At 36.1% G+C, this 18,701-nt stretch overlaps 1 protein-coding gene across 1 annotated transcript in view; it reads right to left on the reverse strand.

The window, feature by feature from the left end:
* The window catches only part of PLCL2 (phospholipase C like 2), a 101,052-nt gene that overhangs the window by 19,086 nt on the left and 63,265 nt on the right, over nt 1-18,701 (reverse strand). Inside the window, exon 5 of the mRNA XM_057377430.1 lies at nt 6,766-6,841. Coding sequence (XP_057233413.1) covers nt 6,766-6,841 — 76 coding nt within the window. The remainder of the gene's footprint in view (nt 1-6,765; nt 6,842-18,701) is intronic.

Consider the following 18,701-nt stretch of genomic DNA (forward strand, 5'->3'; position numbering starts at 1 on the left):
TTGGTRTGAAGCTAAAAAGTTGACACTTGTAACATCTGTGCTACAATTTGGTTACTTCCAAGGGCTGGGTAACCAGCTCTACCCTTCCAAACACTTTTAAAAACAATCCTACATAAAATTTACCTTCTAAATACCAAAGTCAACAAAAACAATATCAACTGACAAAACTCATAAAACCCACACCAACACTTTTTCTGTTCCTCCAGAACAACACTTCTGCAAAATACAMAGAAAACCAGACCTTCATATATTAAAAAAGTTGTTCTGGAAAACTGACTCACTGTATTCCACCCCCAATGTACAGAAAACTTTATTCCACAAAGACATTCCTTTGTGAAGACAGGCTGTATTTCTGAATGGGGTGAAGATCAGCCACTACACGGATGAGAATGATTTAAAACTGTCAATAGAGCGCATAAACACAGAGATACAAAGGAGTGGAATTTCTTTCCACAGACTGCTGCTTCCATCTTTTATTTATCGGGCTTGATCTTCACGACAGACCAATGAACTTTTATKGAAAAGTTTCTGATTTTATTGAATGTTAGAAGGCAGACATAACAAAGACATTGATTTATGGCACATTGCAATTTCACCCAGTGTTCAGATCTGGCTGAGCCCACATTTTTTCACTGGCAATAATAATGAACCTCTTCAACTTCCACAGAAATCTAACTTCTTTCTTTTCTAGCATCACATTAAAAGTATGGGAGGAAAAAAAGCGTCATGTGAAGGGACAAACTCAAGACAGTAATGCTARAAGTCTTTGCTGGTCAAGTATTTGCACTAGTACCAGTGAGATCATGAAAAAGTATGTGAGATATCTCCTAGGAATCATTTGCAAAAGACATGAAATTTATAAAAACCCCAATACCATCCAAGATATTACAGAGAGAGSTATGCATGAGGAGGAATACAAGAAAAATGTGGTGCATGACTGCTGTGAATAACCATGGTGAAAAAGATTTGAGCATAAAGAAAARTGACTCATCGCTTATTCACTAATACTACCTAAGTTGATCTAAGGGCAATTCTTCACTTCTCCCCAGTAGAATGTGGTTTCAAGAATATTCAAGGCATAGGAGAGGAACAGGATTAGAGAGCCAGGAAATACATGCAGTGACAGTATAATCTTAGCTGCTGTGGAGCTGTACCTGGGGAGGCTTAGCAAAACTGTTTGAGGAGAAAGGACAAATAGGAAGGAAAAAACACAGTAAAAAGGGAGCAGACAGGAAAAAGAGTAAACAAGAAAAAAAAAACAGGTAAAAATGATGGACTGAATGCACAAAGAGAGTTTAGAAACATAAATAAAGGGATTAACTTGAGTACACCCTTTACTTCCTTGACTATCAGTGAAAGCCTATTGTGCTAATAAACATTGAAAAAGATGTTGTGACAAGTGTGGAGAAAGGAGTTAAAACAATTTGATAGCTGGCTTCTTAAAAAATGGAAATCTGGAGAAAACAAGGAAGAGCAGGTATTTCAAAAGCATGCAGACCAGCTGAGAGAGGCCTCCAAGTGCTGTTTTAGTCATAACAGGTGATACTGGAGTTTATGTGATGGTGATAAATACTATAGATTGATTACTTCTGACAGCAAACCTCATGAAAAATACAGTAATGAATCCAATTCTAAGATGTCACGCRAAGATCAGGACATCCTACTGATGCAGTAAAAAAAAATAAATATTCTCAGGTACAAAGTCCAACAATAACAGACAAAACCACGTTCCTACACTCCCTATTTACAAAACAATAGTTTGAATGCAATGGCTTCTACTCAAAAGTCAAGACTTGCTGATAAGAGGCAGTATTTCAGAAGAGTTGGATTAACAAATTCTGCTGAACACCACAGTACCCAAACCATAAAAAAACATAAATTCTCTTTCAAGTCAGGGATAACTGCAGAAATACTGGGAACCTAGTCATTGCCTTTCAGCTTAAATAAAAACTCAACTGCCTGTCTACATACCAAGTCAAAAGTGCTCCTTAGTAGTTAAATATATAAATTTCTTTTGCTCTGTTAATGCATTATCTAATCTGCCTGAATATTACTTTTTCTTTCATGCTGTATTTTGCTGAACCTGAGTCAAATAGAATACAAATAACATGAACAATTAAAAAAAAAATAAAACAAAACTCAACAGCTCAGTAGAAGTGCCATTTTGCTGAAAAACTTTAGTAACAGTGGGGAAGTAAAAAAAAAAAAAAAAAACTCAACAAAAAAAAAAAACAAAAAAACTCAACAGCTCAGTAGAAGTGCCATTTTGCTGAAAAACTTTAGTAACAGTGGGGAAGTAAGAGCTACAAATATATGAAAAAAATTGGCTTTCTACCTTTAATTTTCAGCTACCAGAAGTATTGAAAGTGTTTGTATGGCCATCATCCTAGTACTTTTCTGCATGCAGCTCAGATTAACTTTTTTCCAATAGGTATTGTGTACTGTGTTTATCTTTAATGGCATCCAGAATGGCTGGATATTTCCTTTCTTGAAACCATATCCTGTTTCTGATGCTGCTGAAGGGTGGCTTTGAAGTCCATGTTAGAAAATACACTCATTTCATGTCATTCATTACTTGCATTATTAAATAAAGTCAGTCACTGTGCAGATGGGATAAATAAGACAGACTCTGCTCCAACAACTCAGAATCAAAGTATGAGGAAGAAAGAGAACAGATGGATAAAGAAAGAGTGGGGAGTAGATGGAAGAACGAAAACTATTTTGGTTAAGGTGGTAGGAGGACATGTGTCAATCCAGCTATATTTGCCGGATAATTTTAAAAACAAATTCAACGGAAGTTGCCTGGTGGATGTTTACAGAGAGCCCGTGGGACAACATGATAGAAAGCATGACGAGGGSTGACAATCCATCAGGCACTGGAAACTCTTGCTACCAAATGAGCAAACACCAGAAAAGTGGAAGCAACTCAATCCTGACGCATGATGAGGAAAAAAGTATAAAAATCCTTCCAGGGACAGACATCATTAAAATGACAGCCAGGAAAATGACATGCACAAGGCAAAACTATGATGGTCAAATGCAGAAAAAGGATAGTGTAGCTGAGATCCCAAAAAATAACAATTTAAACAAGAATTCTGGCTGCACAGATGACTAGGGGAGGTTATGCCTATAAAACCATATGGAAAGAAATATGTACGCTTTTTATGAATCTGAATTCATAAAAATTAATTCACCCTTAGTTTGAGCAAACAGCACTGAAATATGCATTTACACATCATATTGGCAGTAAACTGACACTGCTAGAACTCTATGCAATAAGTTCATTTTCTGAATTAAAACAGAAACCTCAGAGACCATYCCTTGAAGGTATTGTCAAGGCTACCCTTTCCCCTGCAGTCATTAATTTATCCTTACTGATGTTRTATTKCACAAGATTACASAATYATAGACTGGTTTGGGGTTGGAAGRGAYCTTAAAGAYCACCYTAATCYAAACCCTCTGYCATGGGYTCCTTCCACTAGACCAGGCTGCTCAAAAACCCTCCAGTCATTCTACATTTGATTAAGTTCAGTAATTCTTTGTCAGCAAACTGTGTTTGCTACTTATTGCTCCCCATAATGTAATGAATATTTGGAACATTCTTCTGAGCTTCCACTGCTAAACACCAAAATGAATTCCTAAGTTGTGGTTTTCTTTTAACCAGGGATGTACTCAGGCTGAGGCTTCATTTGAATTATAAAGCAAAAAATGCAATGGGAGATTCAAAAGAGGGATTCAAGAATGATGTGATTTGGGTACAAAGGAGGCTCTAAGTGGGTAAGGTGACCTGGACATTCAAACTCTTTACTCCAGTGAACATACGGGAGTACTTTAGGTCTCTAAGAGATTAAGGGAATGGACCAGATAATCTTTAAATTCCCTTTAGCACCTAGATTCCATTTTCTTGCAGCATCTTTGAGTGGCTCAACAGCAACAAAATAAATGACACTGCAGTCATCTTSAAGTTATGTGGATTTTTTTCTTAGTTCTCAAAAGAAGAAAAGTACAGTGGGGAAAAGGAGTATCATGTTCCCATATCTTTTCATTATTCATGTATCTAAAATGCTTTCAATAACTACKTAACTAAGAACTGAATGTGCCAAGCTCAAATTAATGTGCTGATATGAAGAAAACAGAGAGTTTTATAATATGGTTTAATTTTAAAAAAACTAAAATGAGGACAGATGTTTACAATTAAATGCTCTCAGAGAATATTAATAGCAAAGAACCTGAATTCTGAAAAYAGCCATCTCAGTAATTATATCTTTGCTTATCCAACAGCCCATCAACCTAAGTAYGAAATAATACTGCATTTGTTTTCAAATAAGCTCTGAATTTTATAGGAGGCCAAAAGTCTTATTATTAAACTTAAGACAGAAAACAGTTTAATAGTGAATCCACTCTGCCTATTTAACAAATTCTCTTATGAGCCTGTTCATGACAACAAAAATTTATGGCTTATTGGCAGCTTGCATGCTTCTTATTTTAGCAGCTTTTTCACTCTGAGGCACAGAACAAAAAAGCCCAGACAAAGGCATGATTYTGCTTTTTCCTTATCAAGAAACTACATAGGAAAACGTATAATMTTTTACTCGTAATTAAATAGAGTAGCATCTACTGAGATCCTGAGATCAATCAATCATAAGATAATCTTCAAAACTATTGATATTAAAAAGTAATTGAGCTCAGATCATTCATCTTAAAAAATGCCTTGACCCTGCAGGGCTAAAGCTGCCCTAAATAGCAGGATCTGTTACATAATCCATACTTAGGCTTATGTCACCATGCTGGAGGCTTCTCATTTAAAGGAGATCAAAATCTCCACTAATTAGCACGGGCTTTAAGTCTTTAGCGTTCTTAACAAAGGATTCCTGGGCCCAACTGGCCCCCATGTAAAATAACATGGTATGACTCAAGAAAATCAGAAATATGGAAGTTTACAKGAATCCATATAAGCCAGTAGAAAGCAATCTTTTCTGAAGAGCAACAGCTCTAAAATACAAAAATTTGGGCAGCTAGCTTTTGCCTTACCTTTAACCAAGAACCTAAACTGCTTAAGATGCTGGTGACACAAAAAAAACATGGCACACTATCACCACATAAATGGGAGATGATTTAAGAAGCAAACACACACATCATCTACCAGAMAAGGTCCTGGGTGGGATGAGGGAGAGAATCAGAAAAGTGAGAAAACTYGTGGGCTGAGATAAAGACAGCTGAAAAGGTAAAGCAGAAGCTGTGCACACAAGCAAAGCAAAACAAGGAATTCATTCTGGGTAMGCACTGCTCAGCAGTAACAAAAACATCTCTRCATTATCAGCCCCATTTAAGCACAACTCTGTAACACAGCCCCATTTCAGCTCCTGGGAAGAAAAATAACTATCCCAGCCAAAACTACCACTGTATTTTAGATAAAGCTCTGCATCTATCAATAGGAYGTGTGAAATAATATTTTGTCATTTATGATTATTTATGTTTGAGAACTTGAAGTAAATGGGATAACTTAAAATTTTCGGGTATTTTGACAGTTCTGTGGTTTGACTGAAGTTCAGATAGTCTGAGGAATGAGTGCTGTGGATCAAGGGGAGATCTAGAAATCGAGAGTGAGTAAGCCTTTGCTTCTGCTGATCTGAGCTGAAAGTCACTGCTAATAGAAGAGAGTTTGTAAAGGAAGGCTGAGAGTATAAAAGCACTACTTTTATTTTTTGGAGGGGAAAGGAACAAAACAAAGAGACTTTAGTAGGAGAGCAGAGAAGCAAATCAAAGAATGGAAGAAAATAATGGGAGATGATGGGGGCTGCAGGATGCTGAATATCTGGTAGATAAAAATGTRTTTGTATATAAAAAGCTTTTGTCCCAATTGAGTCATGCAAAGCATGATTGTAAATGCTTTGGCTGACTCTTTGGCAGCATTCCTGKTCCTGATGCAAAACGTGATGCATCACTTTGAGCAAATTTGTAACATTATTTATAAAACAGTTAAAAGATCAAAAGAAAACAAGCATGATTAAACAGCAAGGTCAGACACGCTAGTCAAAACAAGAAAGAAACCTYCAAAACTCAGTTGTGTCCAAATGATAAAACAGTTACAAACTATCATGTAAAAATAGGGTCAACTTGTGAAGGGATTAAGAAGCAGCTATACCATTTATTTCAAATATATATATCAGACCCAGGAAAGCTGTGGGACCAACACAGAACCAGAGGGCATCCACCCAACACACACAGAAAAACAAAGGAATGAAATATCTGAACKACTGTTCAATTATCAGAAGGCAAAGTTCTTCTGACAATTCAGGCTTCACCAAGGCTCTTGGCAACACTGGACCACCACAACAAAGGAAGAAAATTTGTCACATAGAGAAAGAGGGGCTAGGAGTAAACAGTTAAAAAATTTCACTCTGAAGGAAGATCATTCTCTTTCTCTCCTGTAATCTTGTGTTTTCACTTGTGGAAATGACTATACTGACAAGCTACTGTCCATAGATAAAATTTTCTTGCAATTTCCAAATTCAAGATGTAATTCCATGAATCTTTGATTTCTATGATTTGAAATGTCTTTTCACTCTTACTGGATGTACCTAAATTACAATAATCTCCTTTTTTTGTATGAGTTTTTTATGTTGTTTGGTTGTTGAGTTTTGGTTTTGGTTACTGTTTTGGGAATTATTTTTTGCTACAGTTGAATATCAATTAAAAGTTTTGGAAAATAAAGAAAAAATGTGTTAAGTTCTGTATAATATTTTTAAAGCAGTTTGTACTTACCTGCTTTCTGACACTGTACTATCTTCTCATATAAGCTATCTGTATTTTCAACTAGAGTCCTGATGGTGTGAATCATCTGTAGAGAAAACAAAATATTCAGATATATCAGTAAAATTAAATTTTTACTTAAAAATTTTTATTTGCAAAAGATGCTTGTAATTGAACTCAAATCAATAATATTCATTGCTAACATAATGAATACACTCATTTTCCTGGTCATAATGAGGCAGAGAAGTGCCCTAATTGTAGCATAAAGACAAAAAATACAATAATTTTGGGCTGGGATCTGTGAACACCGAAGCAAAACGTCTACTCCATAGTTCACTACCTATCAAAGCAACTGGAAATGATACAACCAGGTAATTCAGTTTTGGTGGCTTGGATAAGATAACCTGGATGCAATTTTCCTCTTCCTCATTCACTCCAGCATTCAGGATGATGGTCACTCATGACCCAGTGTGTCCTTTTTCCAAGGCATCATTCCATTGCTTTTCCAGTTTTTTTTCCTCTACATTTTCCCTTTTGTGGCTTGACTTGCACATATGTACGAGACAATGCTTTATGGCAGAAAACAAATCACTTGAGGCGGGTGATGGAGGATAAGAAAAATAAATTATTCCTTTAGCTGATCTTTCTAAAGGCTTTTCTAAAAAGCCTTTCAGGGAAGCCCAGCTGAATGCACAGCTACAGAGATAGAACTGTGCAGATTTTTCAGCCTAGGGAAGGTTTTTAGAAGTAACAACTTTGCTTCACACCTTACCCACTGACATCTCTGGTACCCACTCAAGCAGACAATTTTCTCTCCACTAAAACAATGACTAAATTTTGACATGTTACTTATGTGGGTGTTCATGCAGAACTTGCTTTTCCTTAGGAGACCACAATTTGCTGTTATGAGAAGGAACATTCCATGTTACAGGAAAAAAAAAACTAAATCTCTAACACTCTTGCTTAGAGAAAACTGTGAGAGGCATGACTTCCTCACACGTATTAGAAGGAGCTTTCTCCAGCTGAATGACATTGAGGCTGTTTTTCTGAACATTGCTCTAAGTAAGGCATAAATCAATTTTGAGAAGCAGGCAAGCAAGTCTCGGATTTTTGATCATGACAAGTGTGCAAGCGAGGAGGAAAAACACCTGCATAGATACAAACTACTCTAMAGGCTTCTATAACTGTCAGCTGCACAAAAACCTGGTTTAAACAAATGAAAAAGCATTTAATAATAATTCTAGTTCTATTTCTATTATTTTGTTTTAAACCAATAAAGAAAATGATGCAAACCCTGACATTTTTAGTTCATGCTACACATAAACAGTACGTGAATAAGCAAATTTAGAGTATGTGGTAGAGTATGTGGAAGTCATCATACTGAATAATTTAATTTAATCCTCACATCCTGATTAATCTCTATTTAAAGTATCTACTTAGCCTGATTTATGTCAGTTGTTAGGATTGTTTTAAATAAATATAAATTATAATATAAGAAATAAAAATAACTCGATCAGGTTGCTAAGCTGCAAGTGAAGAACTTTAGGTTACCCCATTTTTAACTGGATTGTTCTTTGAATATAAATATCAATGTTCACTCAAGAAAAACTACCTATAAATAGAATTATACTGATTACTATTTAAGTGTAACAAATTGAAGACAATTTAAGTAAGAGAATCAAATATTTCACCCACATAGAGAGCACTGCAAACTGACTATTCCTAACAGATCAAGGAGAAAGCCCCACTTCACCGTGTTTCATAACTACTCAGTCTCAAAAGCAGAACTCTGAAATTGAAATCARATCACTATAAATTTGCTTGACAGGCAAGGATTTACCTGTTTCAATATGTCTCATGTAACACATTTGYTTCTGCAATGAACTTAAATGGAGARAAGCAAAACCCAGSTGATGTCTACCACAAATATACTGCCAATAGCTGATGTTATTTTGCTAACTAGATGAAAGGAAACTGTAAAGCAGCTTTTTCCTGCATTGAAAATCACCTTGAAAAATGAAATGCTGAGCTCATATGACTTTAAGGCTCTTCTGGGATGGTAATACACATTAATAAGGATTAGAGAGGGATTCTCTATCAATATGAGTCCTTTCACCTGAGCAGCCTTTTGACTGCTCATAAAAGTTCATAAAAAAGAACAGCTGTGTTGCCTGTTCAAGGTATTTGTTTTGAAGRAATTGTAAGCAATATTACAACTGCCCTGCTCTGTTTTCCTGACCCCATGTGTATAATAATGTAATTTCTAAGCCATCTCAATAAGATCCTGTTCCAGAGACAGAACATAACTATCTGCTCTGCTTCCTTCATACAGCCTACATGAACATCAGGTAATTTAGAAGCAGGGGAGAACAAGTCTCAGCTGATTAGAAGACTCACTCTGAGACACCGCAATGACTTTCAGAAATAAGAGAATTCTAAGATGAATAAAAATGCTTACGTTACTGCTTTTTTGTTGACTTTCTGTATTGACAAAGCAAGAAAGTTGTAAAAGTTCTGCTCATGAAAGAAAACAAAACTAATCGCTGTATTACTGTTCTTTCATCATGGCCAGGCTAACACTGAAAAATTTATAATAACATGCCAATTTCATATTTCACAGTTCCAGTGTGCAGAGCTGCTAAACACCCTCAGATCAAAAGCAATGCCCTCTTCACAACTTTTGAAGAAAAATGGCAATGAATTTCATGTGGYAGAAATAATTCTAAAACCCACTTTTATATTACCTACACCAGTAACAGTTACTTTCTTTATCTTTGGTCTCTAAAAATACATACAAAGCTGTATTTAAGATTAACAGCACTGCAGGGCAAAACTGGCTGAGCTAGCAGTAATGCAGGTTTGACTGCCTCTACCATTCAATCAGTATCATAGAACACCCCAATTYTAAAATGTCCTTCACTAAGAAAATAATGGAGCAGTATGATGTGTACATGAGTAGGTGTCACCTTSTAGTTGCAATTGATTAATAAAGTAATAGTACTTGCTCATTATAATTTTATTTTTACACTGCTCTTCACCACACATTGACCTTTCAGTATGTATCCAACTATTTGTAAAATTACTCTTATGTAGTGTTTGAACACATGAATTCTTTCTAGTGTTCAAGCCAAAATTATAACCTCATGAAAACACTCATGAGGTTATATTAGACATTATGTTAGACATTAACAGAGACTGCAAGACTTTTGGTAGACACACTACTTTTGGTAGACATGGAACAACTATGTTTAAACGGTGATATTTAAACAGAAAATTAGTCTAATCCAAATGATACTGGTATGTATACATGTGATTGATAAACAAGTGAAATATAAAGTGCTGAGTAAGCAGGCGTGTGAAAAACACTGTCTGCAGCAGAATAAGACATGGAAATCTCAAAGCAAATTARTTGTGGAAATTGAGGAGAAACACCAGGTAGAATCTGCTATATACTAAACTAGTCTGTATTGAACAAGCCAATCAATAAGCAGGTATTTGCTGAGCACAGACAACTTTTAGAATATTAYCAGTGACAAATCTAGAAAGAGAAATGGAAACAAATGTAATAGGGAACAACCAAATACCCACTGATCAATAAAAATGTATTGAGAATTACCATGCATATTTTAAGAAAAGAACATTTTGAATGAAGTTTAGTAAGCTGTATTTTGTAGCAACATTTTTACAATACTGATTCACATTTCTAACCTATGTTGCTTTTTTTTTCAGGAAGCAAAGATTCAAAATATTAAAACAATGTATTTTAAATACRCATATAATGCAGGAATTGCTCCAAGTTTCCTTTCAATTACCACCTCACCACCAAACCCCAACCTTAGGATGACCAGAGAACTTCTCAGGTACTCATTACATACTGGATAATCCTGCTTTTTTTGTTTGTCAGTGGAAAATGGGGAATGAAGAATGGTATGCTTCATGTGCCTGAAGTCATCACCTTTTTGTAGAGGCCAGGTTGACAGTTTGATCCAGTTGTTATATTCTTCAAATTCTATTGGTTAAATGATGCAAGCATTTTACCAAGTTATTCTAACAAATGGACAAATGTGAAGAAAGCCATTTTAAAAATTAAATTACTATTAAGGGTATTCAGAAAGAAACACTAAAAGATAAGCCCGGAATTCTCAACAAGGACTGGAAATCTCATTATTATTATATATTTTTCCTGCCTTAAAAAGCCAATTATGATGGTTAGAAATTACAACTGTTGCTTCAAACTGATGGAATTGTATTGTTAACAGCTCATCACTTACATGACTGTCCTCACAAATCAAGTGAAAAACTCATATACTGAAAAAAAATCTATCTCACTCTCAGCAAAAGAGAACTCGCTCATTAAGACAGCTATGGAAATGTAGATATATACACGATTTATATTATAAAATATTTCTATTATAAAATATTTTTAAATATATATCTATGTCTACTAAGCTCACACAGAAAGCTCTTCTGGTGGAAGATAAAGCATTCTGTTTATTACTCCAACTGAGGGAAAATGTGTTACTGAACTCAACTCTAAATATTTTAAACATCACATTTAACACAGACCTCTGCATGTGGAACTGGTTGGTAGCACACAATGAGACATCAGCTGCATTTTAAAATGGAAAAACCAACCAATGATAAACTGTGTCTGGCTGATGAAACTCAGTGAGAAAACACCTTCACTGACAGAATCACAACACCAAGGATGAACACTATTTTTAGCSAGAAAAGCACACCMCACACCTACATTTCAAAATCTGTGAATATGTGTTGCCAATACTGTTAGACCTACATTCCAACAGAAAAACTGAAACCATACTTACAGCAGGTACAAACMAAATCTTCATTAAAATGGCACTCACATTCTACTTTCACCCAAACCTCTGCATATTAGATATATTTCTGAAACCACAAACTACACCATTTCTAATAACAGCTTAGTATACAGAGGCCAAAACAGAGGTCTGAACAGCAGTAATAAAAATGTAATTTGCATTTTCCAAACATTTTATTAAACCCAGGATGATACAAATAGCACCAATAGCAAATAGCACTTCACAAAAATAGGAAACCAAACACAAGGTATCCCAAACCGCTAATAGCATCTGCACCACTTCAAAAGACGTGTTACACAGTGAGGATCAGAAGTTGCTACCACAGCCCCAAGCAGAAAGGAACTCTGGCAGGGACACCATACAAACTGTCTGCCCTCTAGAACCATTATATGTACCAGGAACTCAAACAAAATATAGTYTATATACTCTAATTGAATATCTATATAAATTGTGTCCAAGTAGTCCAGTATTCTTAGACCTTTCAGTGACAACTGCTGTGGTCAGCTTGCTGTGCATCTGCATAAGGAGTTGTTTTAAACAATTTGTGTTGCYTTTTATTCTCCACTGGAAAAGAATGGTGTTACAGCAAATAAGAAAGGAAATCACTGTAAAATCAGATTGCAAACTCGTATCAAACCTCACATCTAAAACGAATTGTTCTAACATTGTGGACACCACACTGAAAGAATTCTGAAAAATTCAACTTCTAACAGGACCACCACAAATAACAGAAACAGAATTTTAAGCAAAAAACCTTTACTGCTTTCCTCAGCTCTGCCAAGCCAGTCACTTCATTGTAGAAGGATACAGGACTGGTYAGCCTGGAGCAGAAAAGGTTCAGGGGGAATTCAGGTTCGTCAAACACTGGAAGAGCTTTCCCAAAGAGATTGTGGAGTCTCCACCCTCAGTGATATTCAACAGCCAACTGGACACAGTCATGGGCAACCTGCCCTGTCTGATCCTGCTTTGAGCAAGAAGGYTGGGATTAGATGATCTCCAGAGGTGCCTTCCAACCTAAATGACTTCATACAAAAATGAATTTTAGTGAAGTTGACATCTCCAGTAAAAAGAACTGAGCTTTCTGGCTCAAGACAACAATAGCAACTTCTTATAGATAAAAATGAGGTGTGGTTTTGCACAGAAAGTTCAAAGCTCTAGAAACAAGAACTGATCTTTCCACTATCCAAGTACAGTCCAAAGCAGCAAGGTAAGAAAATAAAGCTGCTAACTACTTCTCTACACACAGAGGTCTCGTCACATCAAGCCAAATTTCCTTCAAAGCAGTAAGGTTTTTAGCAAATGTGTTGTCTGAAGCAGAAAATATTTTTTCAGCTATGCAAGAAAATAAGTTTAGCACAGAAACAGTCATTGAGGTTAGAAGGGACCTCAGGTTCTTTACAGTCAAAGTGTCACCTGATGTTCTAACAGAGCCTCCTGTTTTTCATTTCAAGCCTTTTCTCCTGTCACCAGGCACCACTGAAAACAGCCCATCTCTGCCCTCTCCTCAGGCATTCAAACACGTCTGAGATACCCTCAGCCTTCTTTCCTCCAGACTGAGCAGCCCCAGCTCTCTCAGCCTCTCCRTGCAGGAGAGCTGCTCCATCACCTTAGTGCCCCTCTGTCTGACTCTTCAGCACATCCACGACTTCCTTGTGCTGGGGAGCCCAGGACTGGACACAGCACTGCAGGTGTGGCCTCACCWGCMCWRARCAGAGGGGAAGGAYCACCTTCCTCAACCATAACATATGTTATGATATAATCAAGTATTATGTTTCTCTTTAGATTTTAAACCACTGCCCTCTTCCAAGAAAARCGCAGATGAAATTTCCATTATGCTTCCTGAATTCACTGGCATTATTATGATATAAATGTAATGCTGTACCTGACAGTGGAAATTTATTCACTTAAGTGGAAAAACACAGAAACAGACTCACACTTTAACGTTTTCAGCCTACCTTTCCTCTCTCATCTCTTTTTTAAATGTTTCATATTCTAGAAAACACATATATGGAAAAGGGTTTTTTGTCTTCAGAAAAAAAGCAAGCTGAGATTATGCCATAATATACTGCAGGTTCATAAGGTACGAAATCCCCTTACCAAAACTAATTCTTATAGAGAATTAGGCCTGAGAAAAAATAGGACATAATCTTTCTTAATTCTGCAGTATCCCCAAATTTCCCCCAGTTTAAGAAAAATTACCAAAGGAACAAACAGTTCACAAGTTCTCCATTAAAAGGTCTTCTATTCTTTCTTAATTYCTAATGAGTAAAGCATATGAGAAAGACTAGGTTGAAGACAGAGTAAATAAAATAATCAGCAGCTCTCTTCCAAACTATGCACCCAATGACAAACTCTTTTAAATCCAACAGTCATTTCTCTTCACATTCTTTATACTCTGGTTGTTGTAGCAAAATGGTTTTCATGGTTTTTAAACTAAAGCTGATAGAATGAAAAACTAAGTRAAAAGCAGACAATAGGCAAGGACATATATATGAGATGAAAATATCATCTATCTGTATAAGGAGCTAAAATCTATCATCCATGTGAAAAAATTAATAGGTAGTGTTATTTCTGAAATGAGAACTGTCAGTAGCAGTTCTAATAACCACAATGTTTTTCACACAGACGGAATCAAAAAGACAAACATAAAATTTAAAATTTATTGAGAAAGGAACTACTATTGGAAATATGGAGTCCATATAAAAAGTTGCTGTTCATCTGACCTATTTTTATGCTCTTCCATAAACAWTCCACCAGACTACATGACAAGAGGACAGAAAGCTACACAAACTCCTCTTCCTAAGTAGCCGTATTATTTTACGCCCTTATGAATACTGTGAGTCAGCCATTAGACATAATGGGATTAGTGAGAGGATACAAAAAGCTTCACCATTCATGCTCTCAACAAGAAACGCAGAAATCTTGACTTCACAGAAGCATTAAATTGTCATTATCAGAGCTTTTCAATCAATGCTAAACAGCTCAYACTTTACAACATTTGGCACTGGAGTCTTGAGTATCCAAAATTAGATGTCTGCTTTGTGGACTGAAAAAGCCCAGCATAAGCTAAGGTTATCATCTGCAGCTCTGTTTTTRGAAGCATAATTACAACCTTCATGGTGTTATAAAACAGGAAAATAAAAACTGATAATAAGCAGCATAACTCTTTCTGAAGGAAGTGTCCAAGCTCTTCACTATATTTTCCATGAATGCTTTGTTTTCAATCAGTTTTTGTGACAGAGTAACAGCTACATAATCAGTAACTATTTCAATTAATCTAAAAAAAAACCAGGATCCAAAATTATTATAATTTATTAAACATAGCAAAACTCATTACCTGGGCTATTTGCAATATTAAATTGCAGTAAATTATGTATGTTTTCCCTTAGATCTCTTCACCACTGAACTATATCCACTTATTACTTAAATAAAGACAGTTCTACTCTGCAGAGACTTGATAATGAAAGTAAGCAATACTGCAGAAAGCCAGAGGCAATAATGGAAACAGTGAGACACTGTGTTATCACAATTTCAATTCTGCATTTGTGTTGCCAGCTCTGAAATTCTCTGTTTTAACACACGTTATAACAATCTACCACTAAGACTGAGAAAGTTGTTAAAAGTCTAAGCAGCTACATACCTCACACCTCGATAACCTTTGCAAATCTGAGGGCAGCATTAATTCATACAGCTTCCAGAGTTCTTAGCTACTTTAGCTAGCTCAAAGTTGCAGGAGCTATACCTACTATCTCTAATCCACTTAGGGAAAAACACACCCTTAATACAAAAAATCAACACAAGCAACTGTCCTTAACACATCTCTTCCTGCTGGAACATAAGGTTAAGGTCAACATCCACTTAAGCTATGGGAAAAGATCTAAGAATTTTAAAAGTCTAAAAATTTAAGGGTAACTTTATTCCAATATGAGCATTTGAAAGGAAACTTTGACAAATGCTTTGGAAAATCTAACTGGACTGATCTGCTGTGTCTGCATGCTTTTGGACATCAAAGAACTCCAAGGGATTAATGAGCCCTTCATTTTATAAAAGCTGTATTGACTCTTCCCCAACATGACACATTTCTCCATCTTTCCTCTAATTTCCTTCTTCAAAACAGTTTCTACCCATTTTCACAGTACAGATGTCAGCCTGTCTGATCTGWAATTTCATCATTTTCCCTGGAAATCTCTTAAAACATTGGCACCACRCTAACAACTTTGATAGTCAGTCTTAAGTGAGAGGATACACACAATTAGCAGTTTTGATACATCAACTCTTGAGATCTTTCAGAACTCTTAAATGAGTATCACCTCTTTCTGGTATATCATTTTCCCGATAATTCTGCCTTTCCTGTGTAATATCTTCTATCAGCAWTTCATTACAGATGAATTCTCCAATTAGACTTCCATAAAGAAGCATTCCATGTGAAACCTTACTCTCCACAGGTATATGGATGCAAAACCTAATTTAGTATTGTAGCTTTACCTCCTTAGCTGGGGCTTTATTTTATACATTGATCAATTAGTGATCTTACACAGTCTTTGGCAGACRTCCCATTTCTGGTATTTTTGGAGAAGAAGTTATTGTTATTTTTAAGTCTGTGCAGATCATTCTTGAAATTCTTCACGGTRTGTTTTCTTTTATTTCTTATTTAACCATGGCAGGTTTAAATATCACTCTTGACCTCCTTATTTGCATCTGACTTCAGCTTTTTGGAAGGTGCCTTCTTTTCATGAGAGCATACTCCATTTTGTTCTCCTCAAGTGTTTTTTGATAAGTGGTACATATTTACTTCAAACTCCCCGGGCGGTATCTACAGACTGTCTGTGATGTCTGTTCTTTTGACTACTTCTTTTATCTTTCTGTTTTGTTTTATGTAGTTATGCTCTCAAGAATAAAAGCAAGGAAYAGTAGCTTTCAATCTTCTGCACAAAGCCGTAAATTCTTTTCTTCATAAGCCAGACTATGCYAAGAGTTAAATTGCAACATGGAACACACATGGAGCTCCACTTCCAAGTCACGGGCTCAAGAACAACATTCTGAACAAGCTCAGTTAAAAAAACAGTTATAATGGTCTATGCCAGTAATATATTCCTCAGGAAAGGTACCACATGGAAAAATCTGAATTTTCTTCAAGTGCACAATGCAAGAGGTGGGCAGATGCTATCACGTGATTTAAAATCACATGATATCCAAAGATTGAGTTCTACTACAGGAGATTGGTGACATTGAACTCAGTCTCCTCTGACACTATCAGAAACTGAATRTTTAGGCCTAAAGAAAGTTATGCAAGAATTGAACCAACATATTCACTAAGTTTTAGGAGAGAATTACCAGCACTAGATCCAGTGTTTTTGGTTGCCCCAGAAGTCTGCAATCTCAAAGGGTAATTCAGGGAACAAAGGCTGCTCAACTGAGTAACTCTGACAAGTTATTAGGTTGAGAGGGAACASAAAAGTCTTGCTCTACTTGTTCTCTCAAGATACAAATCTATAACCAGAGCATGAAGACTGTAATCCTTCTTACTGTATTTGCACCATAACCATAGCCAAGAACTACATCAACAACAGGTAACTAATACAGATTTTATGAGCTAAGCGTAACTTAAAACAGACCTGCTAATAACTCTTTCTTAGGCCCTGTGAAAAGGCAACCCTTTTCTTCCTTCAGAATGATGAGGTTCAATCCAACCACACCATACAGAAGTACTCCACTCAATTAATCTATATCAATATCAAGATGAGTTTTAAAAGTGAAGAATATTCAAGGTTTTGAGCGGCAGCTGAAGTATGAGATGACATTTTACCGAAACACTGACAATTGGTTCTTTTCAGAAAGTCTTTTAATAAGCCCTATTAGTACCAGTCCAGTCTGTAACTCTACCAGGTATAGTGCCAAACAGTCTGCTTTCCAATGGGATGGACACGTTGCAGTTCAAAATACCAGCTATCTAATCTAGATAATGTCATCGCCAAAATTTCCAACTCTGCAACATGAAGTTCAACTTCTGCTTGATGGCATCTGCAACCTGCTGTATTGAGTCTAGCTGGAAAGAGCCAACAATAAGGTAACTGGATTGAATCTTTCTACAGAACTGTCCATCACTAATGGTATGGTGTTTACCAATTTAACAGCGTCATTCTGTTTTAATACCTCTCATTTTCATTCTCTCACAACCCTCACCATCAGTAAACACAGACCTGCTTTCAAGTCCATCCCTAGGGTGTATACAAAAAAATCTATTAATCTTATTTGATTTCATTTAAACCATTTACAGATCTATACTGCATTCTGTAGACACTGTGAATTACAAAATAACCTCAAAATTAAAAAAAAAACCCACCCCCGGAAACTAGCAAAAAAATGGAACTAGCAGCATTATCTAATTAGAATTTAATAACATCTAATCCTGATTATTGAAGTAGCATTACTTCTTTTTCACACAGGTGCAGTTATCTGCCTGTTCTGTGTTTTTCTCTTAGAAGTAAATGCCAGCTTGGGAAGTTCAGAAAACGTTATCTTCAGCAATGGGACACTTCATMCTCCACTAAAGGCAAACAGAGACAGCCAAGTTCTCAGCAGTATCTGGCTTTATTTGTATGGTCCTCTAGCATATCTTTGCAGTATTATTATACTCATCACTGAATAATGCTGCAGACTTAGGGCAAGATCATTTATTTTTTTCTCTTGCCATGGTTTAACTTTTTAAGGTTTACTTACTGTTTATCTTAAAGGTTACAAGACATTAAAAAAGACATGCAATGGTGTGGAAGAGGCACTTGCCTTAACTCCAAGCTTCAGTCTGCAGCACTGATCAGTGATGGGTGTGATGACACCAACAGAGTGCATGCTGAAGTATCACATAAAGGAAGCTGAAGTTCATGAACAAGAGGGAAAAATAAAACATTGTTAAACAGTGAAAAGATGGTAGGGTGAAAAATACTCAGGAGCATGGAGAAGCTAAAGAAAAACACACMCCTCAAACTTTTGCCTTTCTCAAAAATTCCTAGCTATATTTGGTTTTCACTATCCTGAAAATACACTCCAGTTCCTATAACATGAATATGAGGGTTTTTTAATCCATGAATAGAACTAGCCTTGGTCACTTAA

The sequence above is a fragment of the Malurus melanocephalus genome, unplaced genomic scaffold (genome assembly GCF_030028575.1).
Source record: "Malurus melanocephalus ecotype Western Australia unplaced genomic scaffold, MMel_1.1 scaffold_315, whole genome shotgun sequence".
Lineage (NCBI taxonomy): Eukaryota > Metazoa > Chordata > Aves > Passeriformes > Maluridae > Malurus > Malurus melanocephalus.